Below are 15,951 nucleotides of genomic sequence, written 5' to 3' on the forward strand. Positions count from 1 at the left end.
TTCCCATTAGAAAGGAGGTCTCCCATTCTGTTCTTGCGTATGCAGGGACTGCAATGGTTGCCAAAAATTTGGAGGAACTCCAATGCCCCTTGCAAGAGACGTAGAGGAGGGCCTCTTGAAAAAAATGTTCCCATTATTAGGAAGTGGGTCTCCCATACTGTTTGCCTATGCAGTTAATGCAACGGATGCAAAAAAATTGGAGGCATTCCAATGCCCCTTGCAAGAGACGTAGATATGGTGATATGGTAGATATGGTGGTGATATGGTGGTGGAGGATGAGGAGGAGGAGGAGGATAAGAGCAAATAGACAAAATCAGGAAGCATATACCCATATCTGGGTGTGAAGACAGAGTTGCATGGGAATAGAGTTAGACTTCCCCCAAAAAAAAGACACTCTATTTGAGTTTGTTACGATGCTATAATTCGGTGGTGTTGAGAAGTCTGGCCCAAACCAGCCATTGTTCATTTTTAGAAGAGTCAGCCTGTCAGCATTTGCAGTTGACAGGCGGATGCGCCTATCAGTTATAATTCCACCAGCGGGACTAAAAACCTGCTCTGACAAAACGCTAGCGGCAGGGCAGGCCAGGACCTCCAAGGCATAGAGAGCCAGGTCATGTCACGTGTCCAGCTTGGATACCCAATAATTATAAGGCACAGAGGAATCACAGAGGAGGTTGGTAAGGTCGGCAAGGTACTCCTTTAGCATCTTCCCAAATGTTTCCCTCCTTGTGAGGGTACCCCGCGCATCAGGGTCTGTGCGATGGGAGGGTTTGAGAAAACTGTCCCAGAACTTTGACAATGTTCCCCTGCCTCTGCTGGATTGGATTTGTGTCTCTCTCGCCTGTACTCCTTGGTTGTCCAACGAACTGTGACCACTGCCACCAGCATTTTCAGATGGGAATTTTTTTAATAATTCCGCAACAAGGGCCTTTTGGTACTGCCCCATTTTATTAGGCATGTCCGCGCCGGGAATAGGAGATATAAAGTTCTCCTTGTAGCGTGGGTCTAGGAGTGTCACCAACCAGTAATGACTGTCACCCAAAATTTGGCAACGCGAGGGTCACAGGAAAGGCAGCGAAACATAAACTCAGCCATGTGTGCCAGACAGCTAACAGGCAAGACATCAGTGTCCTCACCAAGAGGATGACTGACCATGCTCTCCTCCTCATCCTCCTCCCTGTCCTCAGGCCATCCACGCTGAACAGACGGTATGACAGTTGTGCAGGTAGTACTGTCTATAGTGCAGGAAACTAGCTCCTGTTCTTCCTTCTCCTCCTCTTCCTCATAGTCACCCAATCCACGTTGGGATGAGGCTGGGCTGTGTGGAATCACCCTGTATGGTTCCGTGCTCCATCTCATCGTGCTCCGCCTGCAATGCATCCTCTTTAATTGTGAACAGAGAGCGTTTCAGAAGATAGAAAAGTGGGATGGTGATGCTAATTATGGCGTCATCACCGCTCACCATCTTGGTGGAGTCCTCAAAGTTTTGGAAGATAGTACAGATGTCTGACATCCATGTCCACTCCTGAGAGTCTAACCTGAATACCGACATCCATGTTGATGCTGGTAGTCAACAATTGCCCTCTTCTGCTCACAAATCCTTCCCAACATCTGCAATGTGTGGGGACATCGCACACCAGTCTGTGAGCTGGAAGCTGCAAATGCTGATGAAGCACGGCAAGGGCAGCGGAAGCTGTAGCTGACTTTCCAAAATGGGCACATACGGCATACTTTGACAAGCAAATCCGGGAGATCTGGGTAGGTTTTGAGAAATCACTGAACCACGAGGTTAAGCACATGGGCCAGGCATGGTACGTGTGTGAGCTCGCCTTGCTTCAGAGCCGCCACCAGGTTCCGGCCATTGTAACACACGACCATGCCTGGCTGTAGCTTCAGCGGTGTCAGACACAGATCTGCCTGCTCTTTCAGAGCTGTCCACAATTCTTCAGCATTGTGCAGTTTGTCACCTAAGCATATTAGCTTCAGCACAGCCTGCTGCCGCTTGGCCGAGGCAGTGCTGCAGTGCTTCCAGCTTGTGACTGTTGTGGTCATTCGGAGATGGAGGCTGAAGAGGAGGAGGTGCAGGAGCTGTAGAATGTGCGAGCAAGACTGATTGACCCAGGGCCTGCAATCCTCGGCGTCGGGAGGACGTGTTCCTTCCCAAGGTCCGATTGGGTCCCGTCTTCCACTATATTAACCTAGTGTGCCGCCAGTGAGATGTACCGTCCCTGCCCACAAGCACTTGTCCACGTGTCCGTGGTTAGGTGGACTTTCCCTGTAACTGTGTTGTTGAGGACATGGTTAATGTTGTTGGACACATGCTTGTGTAATGCGGGGATGGCACACCGGGAGAAATAGTGGCAGCTGGGGACAGAGTACCGAGGGATGGCCGCTGCCATCAGGTTGCGGAAGGCTTCCGTCTCCACGAGCCTAAAAGGCAACATTTCGAGCGCAATCATTCGCGAAATGTGTGAATTTAGTAGTGTGGCCAGTGGGGCATTGGCTGCGTATTTGCACTTGAGTTCAAAGGACTGGGATAAGGTAAACTGAACGCTGTGCTGGGACAAGGACGTGCTTGCTGATGGTGCTAGTTGAGAGTGTGCAACGACTGGTGCAGGGCGGGAGGCATCTTCGCATGTGCCATAGACAGGGGATTGGCGTGCATGCACAACAGCGGAAGAAGCAGTGGTGTCATCTGCAGACATTGTTTCTGGACCCTGGGCTTCGGCCACTTAATGGAGTTCTTTGCTGCCATATGCCTGATCATGCTGGTGGTGGTCAGGCTGCTAGTTTTGCTACCCCTGCTGATGCTGGCCTGACAGGTGGTGCAAATGGCCTTTTGGGGGTTAACGGTAAGAGTCTTTAAAAAACAACCAGACTCGGGAAGACGTAACAGTCGTACAATCAACTTCCGTCATGTTGGTGTTACGGGGAACGTTTTCCCACCTTCTGTCTGCAGCCACCACACTGCTTCTTCCTGCCTGTTGTGGTGCTATGCCTCCCTCCCCATGGGTGCTGCTATCGTTGCTCTGCATGTCCCCCTGCCAGGTTGAGTCAGTAACTATATTGTCCACCACCTCATCTTCCACTTCTGCACCCTGGTCATCCTTCTGACTTTCTGGCAATTGTGTCTCATCATCATCCACCTCTTGCAACAGTAATTGCATTTCCCACCGTTGCCTTCGTGTGACCATGGCTGCTCAAATATTTGGGCATCGCTACACGCGTTCTTCTCTTGACCCGCTTGAAGCTGGCCTGGCGAGAGGCTCTAATCTCTAAATGGAAAAGTGAACAGCTCTTCTGAGTGTTCAGGTGTGGGATCAGTTGTCTCCAGGCACTCAGCATGCTGGGAGGAAGGAGGATCAGGGTGAGGAATATGCGGTCCAGACTCATGGCTACTGAGACTTGACCGTGTGGAAGACAGGGTGGTGGTGATGGTGGTGGTGGCAAAGTGACTGTAAGCATTATCTGCTAGCCAACCAACAGCATTTTGACACTGCTGTGTTCCATAGTGGTGTTCTGCAGTCCCCTAGTAATTGGGACAGGAAGGTCAAGGGACAAGATGTGAGTGTTTGTTGTGGCACAATTTCAGCTTGCCCATGGCCTCGGCCTCTGCTTGCACCATCACCATCACGTCCACTTCCCCGTCCCTTGCCACACGCCTTGCCCATTTTAAATGTAGGACAATATTTTCTACGTTCACTACAAATGGCTGGATTTGAACCGCAGTTATATGTGATGCGTCTGACGGACAACCACAATTTTAAATAGCGGACCTGTAGTTTACTAATACTATTCTATACAGCGACCTCGTGTGAATAGCTTCACTGACACACTGCAACAAAATGTAAATTGAGGCCAGAAATGGTTGATTTTGGACCGCAGTTATATATGATATGTCTGACGGACAACCACGATTTTAAATAGTGGGCCTGTAGGTTACTATTCTTCACAGCGACCACGTGTGAATAGCTTCACTGACACACTGCAACAAACTGTAAATGGAGGCCAATATTTTCCTCGTTCACTACAAATTTCTGGATTTTTATCGCTGTGATATGGAAAAGATCTGTCTGTTTTCTGCAGTGAAAACAAGCAAAAGGAGCAGAAAAATTGTGTACTCTAGATTGCTTTTTAAGCAAATAACCAGGATTAAGATAAAAAAAAATTAGCCCTGGCCCCTGATATCTGGGGCTATGTCTACAAATATCTGTAACAACAGCAACAGCAGACAGAACGTGCAATGAACCATCTTGTGCTGTATGCACTGCAGCCTGCCACAAACCCTGCCTGCCTAACTCCTGCTATCACCAATGAATATATGTAGCTGGATTAGTCCTCAGAAGTACTGTTAGTTCAGATGGATATATAGATATGCTGTGGAATATTTTTACTAAGTATAAACAATCAAATATCTCCCTGACTCAGCAGAAGCTCACCCTACTCTGCCGGGGTAGACTGTGACGAGCCTAGCGTCACCGGGTCTTAAATAGACCCGATGACGCTATGCAGCCAGCCAATCACTGTAATGCCACAACCAACATGGCTACGGCATTACAGTGTGTGGCAAGCAAACCCTGCATGTTCATTGACTCTCTAAAGAGCGCCAAACATGCAGGGCGGGGACCAGAGCTCCCACCTGAGCAACCCGGAAATACTCGCTGAGCTTGTCGAGCACTGTGATGCTCAGGTGAGTACCAAGTAGTGGCGAGCACGTTCGCTCATCACTAGTAGTCCCAGCAAAAACAAGCACTGCTCAAAAAAATAAAGGGAACACTTACACAACAGAATATAACTCCAAGTAAATCAAACTTCCATGAAATCAAACTGTCCACTTAGGAAGCAACACTGATTAATAATCAATTTCACATGCTGTTGTGCAAATGGAATAGACAATAGAGACACACTCAATAAAGGAGTGGTTCTGCAGGTGGGGACCACAGACCACATCTCAGTACAAATGCTTTCTGGCTGATGTTTTGGTCTCTTTTGAATGCTGGTTGTGCTTTTTACACTCGTGGTAGCATGAGACGGACTCTACAACCCACAGAAGTTGCTCAGGTAGTGCAGCTCATCCAGGATGGCACATCAATGCGAGCTGTGGCAAGAAAGTTTGCTGTGTCTGTCAGCGTAGTGTCCAGAGGCTGGAGGCACTACCAGGAGGCAGGCCAGTACATCAGGAGACGTGGAGGGGGCCGTAGGAGGGCAACAACCCAGTAGCAGGACAGTTACCTCCGCCTTTGTGCAAGGAGGAACAGGAGGAGCACTGCCAGAGCCATGCAACATGACCTCCAGCAGGCCACAAATGTCCATGTGTCTGCACAAACTGTTAGAAACCGACTCCATGAGGGTGTTACGAGGGCCCGACGTCCACAGATGGGGGTTGTGCTCACAGCCCAACACCGTGCAGGACGCTTGCCATTTGCCACAGAACACCAGGATTGGCAAAGTCGCCACTGGCGCCCTGTGCTCTTCACAGATGAAAGCAGGTTCACACTGAGCACATGTGACAGATGTGACAGAGTCTGGAGATGCTGTGGAGAGCGATCTGCTGCTTGCAACATACTTCAGCATGACCGGTTTGGTAGTGGGTCAGCAATGGTGTGGGGTGGCATTTCTTTGGAGGGCCGCACAGCCCTCCATATGCTCGCCAGAGGTAGCCTGACTGCCATTAGGTACCGAGATGAGATCCTCAGACCCCTTGTGAGACCATATGCTGGTGCGGTTGGCCCTGGGTTCTTCCTAATGCAGGACAATGCCAGACCTCATGTGGCTGGAGTGTGTCAGCAGTTCCTGCAAGATGAAGGCATTGAAGCTATGGACTGGCCCGTCCGTTCCCCAGACCTGAATCCGATTGAGCACATCTGGGACATCATGTCTCGCTCCATCCATCAATGTCACGTTACACCACAGACTGTCCAGGAGTTGACGGATGCTTTAGTCCAGGTCTGGGAGGAGAACCCACAGGAGACCATCCGCAACCTCATCAGCAGCATGCCCAGGCGTTGTAGGGAGGTCATACAGGCATTTTGACTTGTTTTAAGGACATTACATCAAAGTTGGATCAGCCTGTAGTGTGTTTTTCCACTTTAATTTTGGGGGTGACTCCAAATCCAGGCCTCCATTGGTTAATAAATTTGATTTCCATTGATGATTTTTGTGTGATTTTGTTGTCCGCACATTCAACTTTTTACAGAACAAAGTAATCAATGAGAATATTTCATTCATTCAGATCTAGGATGTGTTATTTGAGTGTTCCCTTTATTTTTTTGAGCAGTGTATATTTTTTCTGTGATTTTCCCTATTTGTGACATGCACATTGCAGTTCTACCACGATGGTGGCAAAAAATGCAACTCATAAATGCAGCCTTAGGGACTGAGGAAATGCCACATACAGTGGCCAATGGACAGCGGAGATGCATCTATGACTGATTACCACAAAATGATGCCATTTTGAAACTTATTGTAAAAGGTTACACAGTTTTGCAGGTTAACCACACAGGCAACTGGGGTTTACCTGCCAAATGGTGCACCATTAACAATCAATGTGAAAACTATGTACAGTGGTGGCCAAAAGTATTGGCACCCCTGCAATTCAGTCAGATAATACTGTTTCTTCCTGAAAATGATTGCAATCACAAATTCTTTGGTATTATTATCTTCATTTAATTTGCTTGCAAGGGAAAAACACAAAAGAGAATGAAGCAAAAATCAAATCATTGATCATTTCACACAAAACTCCAAAAATGGGCCGGACAAAAGTATTGGCACCCTCAGCCTAATAATTGATTGCACAACCTTTAGCCAAAATAACTGCGAACAACCGCTTCCGGTAACCATCAATGAGTTTCTTACAATGCTCTGCTGGAATTGTAGACCATTCTTCTTTGGCAAACTGCCCCAGGTCCCTGATATTTGAAGGGTGCCTTCTCCAAACTGCCATTTTGAGATCTCTCCACAGGTGTTCTATGGGATTCAGGTCTGGACTCATTGCTGGCCACCTTAGAAGTCTCCAGTGCTTTCTCTCAAACCATTTTATAGTGCTTTTGGAAGTGTGTTTTGGGTCATTGTCCTGCTGGAAGACCCATGACCTCTGAGGGAGACCCAGCGTTCTCACACTGGGCCCTACATTATGCTGCAAAATTTGTTGGTAGTCTTCAGACTTCATAATGCCAAGCAGTCCAGTGCCAGAGGCAGCAAAGCAACCCCAAAACATCAGGGAACCTCCGCCATGTTTGACTGTAGGGACCGTGTTCTTTTCTTTGAATGCCTCCTTTTTTTCCTGTACACTCTATGTTGATGCTTTTTGCCAAAAAGCTCTACTTTTGTCTTATCTGACCAGAGAACATTCTTCCAAAACGTTTTAGGCTTTCTCAGGTAAGTTTTGGCAAGCTCCAGCCTGGCTTTTTTATGTCTCAGGGTAAGAAGTGGGGTCTTCATGGGTATCCTACCATACAGTCCCTTTTCATTCAGACGCCGACGGATAGTATGGGTTGACACTGTTGTACCCTCGGACTGCAGGGCAGCTTGAACTTGTTTGGATGTTATTCGAGGTTCTTTATCCACCATCCGCACAATCTTGCGTTGAAATCTTATCGTCAATTTTTCTTTTCCGTCCACATCTAGGGAGGTTAGCCACAGTGCCATGGGCTTTAAACTTCCTGATGACACTGCGCACGGAAGACACAGGAACATTCAGGTCTTTGGAGATGGACTTGTAGCCTTGAGATTGCTCATGCTTCCTCACAATTTGGTTTCTCAAGTCCTCAGACAGTTCTTTGGTCTTCTTTCTTTTCTCCATGCTCAATGTGGTACACACAAGGACACAGGACAGAGGTTGAGTCAACTTTAATCCATGTTAACTGGCTGCAAGTGTGATTTAGTTATTGCCAACACCTGTTAGGTGCCACAGGTAAGTTACAGGTGCTGTTAATTACATGAATTAGAGAAGCATCACATGATTTTTCAAACAGTGCTAATACTTTTGTCCACCCCCTTTTTTAGGTTTGGTGTGGAATTCTATCCAATTTGGCTTTAGGACAATTCTTTTTGTGTTTTTTCATTGAAGACAAATTAAATGAAGATAATAATACCAAAGAATTTGTGATTGCAATCATTTTCAGGAAGAAACTGAGTATTATCTGACAGAATTGCAGGGGTGCCAATACTTTTGGCCACCACTGTAGATGTGTGGAAAAGCCATGTTAGATGGATTTTTGCACACAATGCAAAACATGGCCATACCCTGATTCACATTGAACAGTTGTGTTACATATTTTTCCCATTTTTCCAAAAATTGTGTATTTGTACGTTTTGCTGCAAATTTTGGAAAAATCAACTCCATGATCTTAATATGTGAACAAGCCCTTCAAAGGAAGAGAAGAGTGGCAAAAATAAAGTTATTTGTCATAAAAGAGTATCATAAACACAAACCATTAAAGAATTTATTTGTTCTAAAAAAAATATGTATATATTGTGTCATTGACACCAACATCTGCTGTAATGTCTAGTGATAGGAGTAACATTCTTTGGGACTTCTCAGCAACAACTAGGAACATGAGAATAACTAACATGTCCAAGTATTATATTACAAAACATGATGGTTCTAAAAAAGGACAACAAGGCCATATAGAAGATTAAAAAAGGGTCAACTCTATCTTGAACATTTATGACCACTTTTGTGAAACTGTGTTTTATGTGTCATTTCATATTATTTGTTTGTGATTGTCTTTTATATGTTTTGTGTGCAGTGGTGCTACTTCTACAGTTTTTAGATGTGAGGAAAAACGAACACAAAAGCATTATGCTACAAAAAGAATTAAAAAAACTGTAAGTATTTTATATTTTCAATAATTACACACACAAACATAACTTTTCCTCTTTTGGCTTTAAAAGATGCACGGAAAACCTGATAACTTTAGCATGTACAGGCATTCATGTCGATTTTAAACAGTGTGACCCTAGTCAAAATTAAAAGTATAGTCCCAAATCCTAAAATAATATTACAAACAACACAGCCACTCATGTACTAGTTATGGTAGCACACATGCTGGATAGCTGCCTAGTTCAAAATCACATGCAACATGGACTTGCAAAACCCGATTCTATTGATCAATGGACATCCCAGAAGTAAGTCCCGCAGCAATCAAATATTTATCACCGATCCTATGGATACTTAATAAATTATATCCATTTATCCAGGATAAATAATAAATAGTGTGACAACTCCTTTAGGCTTCTATTAAAAGGTTTGTCTGGGATTAACCTTTACTTGCCCTTATAGAGCCTTCTAATAAACTAGTAGAGATAGAAGACAACAAACACAGCTACAGTCTACTGACGCTCACCATGTATATTGCCTCGGGGGTGACATCATGATTACAGCGGATTTGACCACTGCAGCCAATCACTGGACCCAACATTGATATTTATGATTACAGAATGAGCCACTGAACCCAGTGTATGCAGGGAGATGTAAGATGACGAGGGGTGGTGGACAGGGGACACACCAGGAGAAGAGGGCACTGTGAGGAGCACATAAGAAACAGACCTTGGCAGGACCACTGTAAGCAGGTGGCATTAAGAAGGTGACAAGGGAGGATGCAGGGTGAGGTTGGCTGTCATTAGAAGTAACTCTTTGTTACAAAGGAACATTGTTTTATTGAGTTTTTGGAGTATGATATATAAGGACTAGTCAGAAGCTTAAAAAAAGAGTAAATATTTTTCCTTTTTTTTTTAAGATAGATAAAAAAATTGTAAGAACAGAAATTGGAGTGCTGCTACGTCTGTCACACCCTAATATAGTAAGTCTCTTTTCTGTTTAAGTACTACTCTAATATACTGACACACGTATACCATACATAGCATTTACATGTCTGCACAGTAGGCTTACCTTATCCGTTTAAAAAGTTATAATTTTATTAATACCTTGAATAAAAGGAAACAAATCAAGTTAACGATCACATACAAAAATGGTAATGGAACAATGGCATCTACTCAACAGTACAAAGACTCCTTCAATCAGGATGCCACACATGTACACAGGGTTTTATTCTATTATTTAATAGGTTTTAAATTATAATAAGGTAAGTGGGAAAGGCTCAGAGAAAAGGCTCTATTTCTTTCCCTTAATTCATTCCCTAAAACAGCCCATACCTTGCCGCGCAAGTTGGCACCCTAAATGCACGTAGGTTGTGGCACTCCCGCTCACCGTCATCTTTACCCTAATTCACCCTGTGTAGCCCTAAGTGCAAAACATTCCTCACAAGGAGAACATATTCCAATGAGCAGAAAACAATAATCCCTATTCAGGAATTCACAAAATCAAATGACAAAACAGAAAAATACAAGAAATGTACAAGTACAATAAATTATATTGTTACATAGCTATCAGTTTTCCATTAACCCAATATAAAAACAGGGTGTCACAAATATACACAGAGTCTTATTTTTGTTATTTCAGAGGGTATAAATAATTTAAGACAAAGCAAAGACAAAACCTTAGGCATTGATATCAAAATGCCATATCTGTTGTATGATTTGGATTCCTTTGTGTTTAATTTATTATGCAGTATATACTGGTGTCAAAAAGTGTTTGCCGCCTTCCTAATTTCTTATTCTTTTGCATATATGTCACGCTTAAAACTTTCAGATCACAAAACCAATTTAAATATTAGACAAAGATAACACACGTAAATTGTAATTTAAAAATCCTGTAGAACTCTCCTATTGTTCTCGGAATGTTATTGTTTTTTAAATAACCCTGTAAAACTATCCCATTGTTCTCAGAATTCTACCGTAGTTTAAAAATCCTGTAGAATTCTCCCATTGTTCTCAGAAATCTACTGTAGTTTTTAAAATCCTATAGAACTTTCCCATTGTTCTCGGAATTCTATTGTAGTTTAAAAATCCCGTAGAACTCTCCCATTGTTCTCGGAATTCTACTCTGGCTTAAAAATCCTGCAAAACTCTCCCATTGTTCTCCGAAGGTTAATGTTTTTAAATAACCCTGTAGAACTCTCCCATTGTTCTCGAAATTCTACTTTTGTTTAAAAATCCTGTAGAACTCTCGCATTGTTATCAGAATTCTACTGTAGTTTAAAAATCCTGTAGAACTCTCCCATTATTCTCGGAGTTCTACTGTAGTTTAAAAATACTGCAGAACTCTCCTATTGTTTTCGGAATTCTACTGTAGTTTAGAATTCCTGTAGAACTCTCCAATTGTTCTCAGAATTCTACTCTAGGTTAAAAGTCCTGTAAAACTCTCCCATTATTCTCTGAATGTTATTGTTTTCTAAATTACCCTATAGAACTCTCCCATTGTTCTCAGAATTCTACTGTAGTTTAAAAATCCTGGAGAACTCTCCCATTGTTCTTGGAATGTTATTGTTTTTTAGATAACCCTGTAGAACTCTCCCATTGTTCACTTTTTTTGCAATTTCACCGCACTTAGAATTTTTTTCCCGGTTTCTAGTACACGATATAGTAAAACCAATGGTGTGGATCAAAAGTACAACTTGTCCACCAAAAAAAACAAGCTCTCATATGGCCATATTGATGGAAAAATAAAAAAGTTATGGCTGTTTGAAGAAGAAGAGTAAAACTCAAAAGCACAAAAATGGAAAACAGCTGCGGCGTGAAGGGTTTAAATAGGAACTACAGCTTTATGCTGAGTCGAGGATTTCTTCCTGTAGAACTCTCCCATTGTTCTTGGAATTCCACTGTAATTTAAAAATTCTGTAGAACTCTCCCATTGTTCTCGAAATTCTACTGTAGTTTAAAAATCCTGTAGAACTCTCCTATTGTTCTCGGAATGTTATTGTTTTTTAAATAAATCTGTAAAACTATCCCATTGTTCTCAGAATTCTACCACCATAGTTTAAAAATCCTGTAGAACTCTCGCATTGTTCTCGGAATTCTACTGAAGTTTAAAAATCCTGTAGAACTCTCTCATTGATCTTGGAATTTTACTGTAATTTCAAAATCCTGTATAACTCTCCCATTATTCTCAAAATTCTACTGTAGTTTAAAAATCCTGTAGAACTCTCCAATTGTTCTCAGAATTCTACTGTAGTTTAAAAATCCTGTAAAACTCTCCAATTGTTCTCAGAATTCTACTGTAGTTTAAAAATTCTGTAGAACTCTTCCATTGTCCTCAGAATTCGACTCTAGTTAAAAAATACTGCAGAAATCTCCCATTGTTCTCCAAATATTAATGTTTTTTAAATAACCCTGTAGAACTCTCCCATTGTTCTCGAAATTCTACTGTTGTTTAAAAATCCTTTAGAAATCTCCCACTGTTCTCGGAATTCTAATATAGTTTGAAAATCCTGTAGAACTCTTCAATTGTTCTCAGAATTCTACTGTAGTTTAAAAATCCTGTAGAACTCTCCCATTGTTCTCGGAGTTCTACTACAGTTTAAAAATATGGCAGAACTCTCCTATTGTTCTCGGAGTTCTATTGTAGTTTAAAAATCCTGTAGAACTCTCCCATTGTTCTTGGAATTCAACTGTAGTTTAAAAATCCTGTAGAATCCTCCCATTGTTCTCGGAGTTCTACTGTAGTTTAAAAATTCTGTAGAACTGTCACATTGTTCTCGGAATTCTACTGTAGTTTAAAAATCCTATGGAACTCTCCCATTATTCTCTGAATGTTATTGTTTTCTAAATAACCCTATAGAACTCTCCCATTGTTCTCAGAATTCTACTGTAGTTTAAAAATCCTGGAGAACTCTCCCATTGTTCTCTGAATGTTATTGTTTTTTAAATAACCCTATAGAACTCTCCCATTTTTCACTTTATATTGCCATTTTACCGCACTTAGATTTTTTTTCCCGTTTTCCAGTACACGATATAGTAAAACCAATGGTGTGGATCAAAAGTACAACTTGTCCAGCAAAAAAAAATAAGCTCTCATATGGCCATATTGACGGAAAAATAAAAAAGTTATGGCTCTTAGAAGAAGAAGAGCAAAACTCAAAAGCACAAAAATGGAAAAGAGCTGCGGTGTGAAGGGATTAAATAGGAACTACTGCTTTCTGCTCAGTCAAGGATTTCTTCCTGTAGAACTCTTCCACTGTTCTCAGAATTCTATTGTAGTTTAACAATCCTGTAGAACTCTCGCATTGTTCTCGGAGTTCTACTGCAGTTTAAAAATACGGCAGAACTCTCCTATTGTTCTCAGCGTTCTACTGTAGTTTAAAAATTCTGTAGAACTCTCACATTGTTCTCGGAATTCCACTGTAGTTTCAAAATTCTGTAGAATCCTCCTATTGTTCTAGGAATTCCACTGTAGCTTAAAAATCCTTTATAACTCTCCCATTGTTCTCGGAAACCTACTGTACTTTAAAAATCCTATAGAATTCTCACATTGTTCTCGGAATTCTACTGTAGTTTAAAAATACTGAAGAACTCTACTATTATTCTCGGAATTCTACTGTATTTTAAAAATCCTGTAGAACTCTCCCATTATTCTCGGAGTTCTACTACAGTTTAAAAATACTGCAGAACTCTCCTATTGTTCTCGGAATTCTACTGTAGTTTAAAAATCCTGTAGAGCTCTAACATTGTTCTCAGAATTCTACTCTAGTTTAAAAATCCTGCAGAACTCTCCTATTGTTCTCGAAAATCTAATGAAGTTTAAAAATACTTTAGAACTCTCCTATTGTTCTCAGAATTCTATTGTAGTTTAAAAATCTTGTTGAACTCTCCCATTGTTCTTGGAATTCCACTGTAGATTAAAAATCCTGTAGAATCCTCCCATTGTTCTCGGAGTTCTACTATAGTTTAAAAATACTGCAGAACTCTCCTCTTGTTATCGGAATTCTATTGTATTTTAAAAATCCTGAAGAACTCTCCCACTGTTCTCAGAATGTTATCGTTTTTTAAATAACCCTGTAGACCTCTCCCATGGTTGTCGGAATGTTATTGTTTTTTAAATAATCCTATAGAACTATCCCCTTGTTCTCGGAATTCTACTCTAGTTTAAAAATCCTGTAGAACTCTCCAATTGTTCTCAGAATTCTACTCTAGTTTAAAAATCCTGTAGAACTCTCCCATTATTCTCTGAATGTTATTGTTTTCTAAATAACCCTATAGAACTCTCCCATTGTTCTCAGAATTCTACTGTAGTTTAAAAATCATGGAGAACTCTCCCATTGTTCTTGGAATGATATTGTTTTTTAAATAACCCTGTAGAACTCTCCCATTGTTCACTTCTTTTTGCAATTTTACCGCACTTAGAATTTTTTTCCCATTTTCCAGTACACGATATAGTAAAAGAAATAGTGTGGATCAAAAGAACAACTTGTCCAGCAAAAAAAACAAGCTCTCATATGCCCATATTGACGGAAAAATAAAAAAGTTGTGGCTCTTAGAAGAAGAAGAGCAAAACTCAAAAGCACAAAAATGGAAAAGAGCTGCGGCGTGAAGGGTTTAAATAGGAACTACAGCTTTCTGCTGAGTCGAGGATTTCTTCCTGTAGAACTCTCCCATTGTTCTTGGAATTCCACTGTAATTTAAAAATTCTGTAGAACTCTCCCATTGTTCTCGAAATTCTACTGTAGCTAAAAAATCTTGTAGAACTCTCCTATTGTTCTCGGAATGTTATTGGTTTTTAAACAACTCTGTAAAACTATCCCATTGTTCTCAGAATTCTACCATAGTTTAAAAATCCTGTAGAACTCTCGCATTGTTCTCGGAATTCTACTGAAGTTTAAAAATCCTGTAGAACTCTCCAATTAATCTTCGAATTCTACTGTAGTTTAAAAATCCTGTATAACTCTCTCATTGATCTTGGAATTTTACTGTAATTTCAAAATCCTCTATAACTCTTCCATTGTTCTCGAAATTCTACTGTAGTTTAAAAATTCTGTAGAACTCTCCCATTGTTCTCAGAATTCTACTGTAGTTTAAGAATCCTGTAGAACTCTCACATTGTTCTCGAAATTCTATGGTAGTTTAAAAATCCTGCAGAACTCTCCCATTGTTCTCCAAATATTAATGTTTTTTAAATAACCCTGTAGAACTCTCCCATTGTTCTCGAAATTCTACTGTTGTTTAAAAATCCTTTAGAACTATCGCACTGTTCTCAGAATTCTATTGTAGTTTAAAAATCCTGTTGAACTCTCCCATTGTTCTTGGAATTCCACTGTAGATTAAAAATCCTGTAGAATCCTCCCATTGTTCTCGGAGTTCTACTATAGTTTAAAAATACTGCAGAACTCTCCTCTTGTTATCGGAATTCTATTGTATTTTAAAAATCCTGAAGAACTCTCCCACTGTTCTCAGAATGTTATCGTTTTTTAAATAACCCTGTAGACCTCTCCCATGGTTGTCGGAATGTTATTGTTTTTTAAATAATCCTATAGAACTATCCCCTTGTTCTCGGAATTCTACTCTAGTTTAAAAATCCTGTAGAACTCTCCAATTGTTCTCAGAATTCTACTCTAGTTTAAAAATCCTGTAGAACTCTCCCATTATTCTCTGAATGTTATTGTTTTCTAAATAACCCTATAGAACTCTCCCATTGTTCTCAGAATTCTACTGTAGTTTAAAAATCATGGAGAACTCTCCCATTGTTCTTGGAATGATATTGTTTTTTAAATAACCCTGTAGAACTCTCCCATTGTTCACTTCTTTTTGCAATTTTACCGCACTTAGAATTTTTTTCCCATTTTCCAGTACACGATATAGTAAAAGAAATAGTGTGGATCAAAAGTACAACTTGTCCAGCAAAAAAAACAAGCTCTCATATGCCCATATTGACGGAAAAATAAAAAAGTTGTGGCTCTTAGAAGAAGAAGAGCAAAACTCAAAAGCACAAAAATGGAAAAGAGCTGCGGCGTGAAGGGTTTAAATAGGAACTACAGCTTTCTGCTGAGTTGAGGATTTCTTCCTGTAGAACTCTCCCATTGTTCTTGGAATTCCACTGTAATTTAAAAATTCTGTAGA

General features: G+C 41.1%; 1 protein-coding gene across 4 annotated transcripts in view; it reads left to right on the forward strand.

The window, feature by feature from the left end:
• The window catches only part of LOC141170275 (calcium/calmodulin-dependent protein kinase type IV-like), a 291,198-nt gene that overhangs the window by 110,046 nt on the left and 165,201 nt on the right, over positions 1-15,951 (forward strand). For 3 of the 4 annotated variants that reach the window (XM_073655146.1, XM_073655147.1, XM_073655150.1), the window contains 2 exons: positions 8,751-8,829; positions 9,741-9,803. In XM_073655146.1, coding sequence (XP_073511247.1) covers positions 8,751-8,829; positions 9,741-9,803 — 142 coding nt within the window. The remainder of the gene's footprint in view (positions 1-8,750; positions 8,830-9,740; positions 9,804-15,951) is intronic. The other variant, XM_073655149.1, reaches the window with a different exon arrangement.

The sequence above is a fragment of the Phyllobates terribilis genome, unplaced genomic scaffold, assembly GCF_046119375.1.
Source record: "Phyllobates terribilis strain yellow unplaced genomic scaffold, ASM4611937v1 Scaffold_1__5_contigs__length_1240528914, whole genome shotgun sequence".
NCBI lineage: Eukaryota > Metazoa > Chordata > Amphibia > Anura > Dendrobatidae > Phyllobates > Phyllobates terribilis.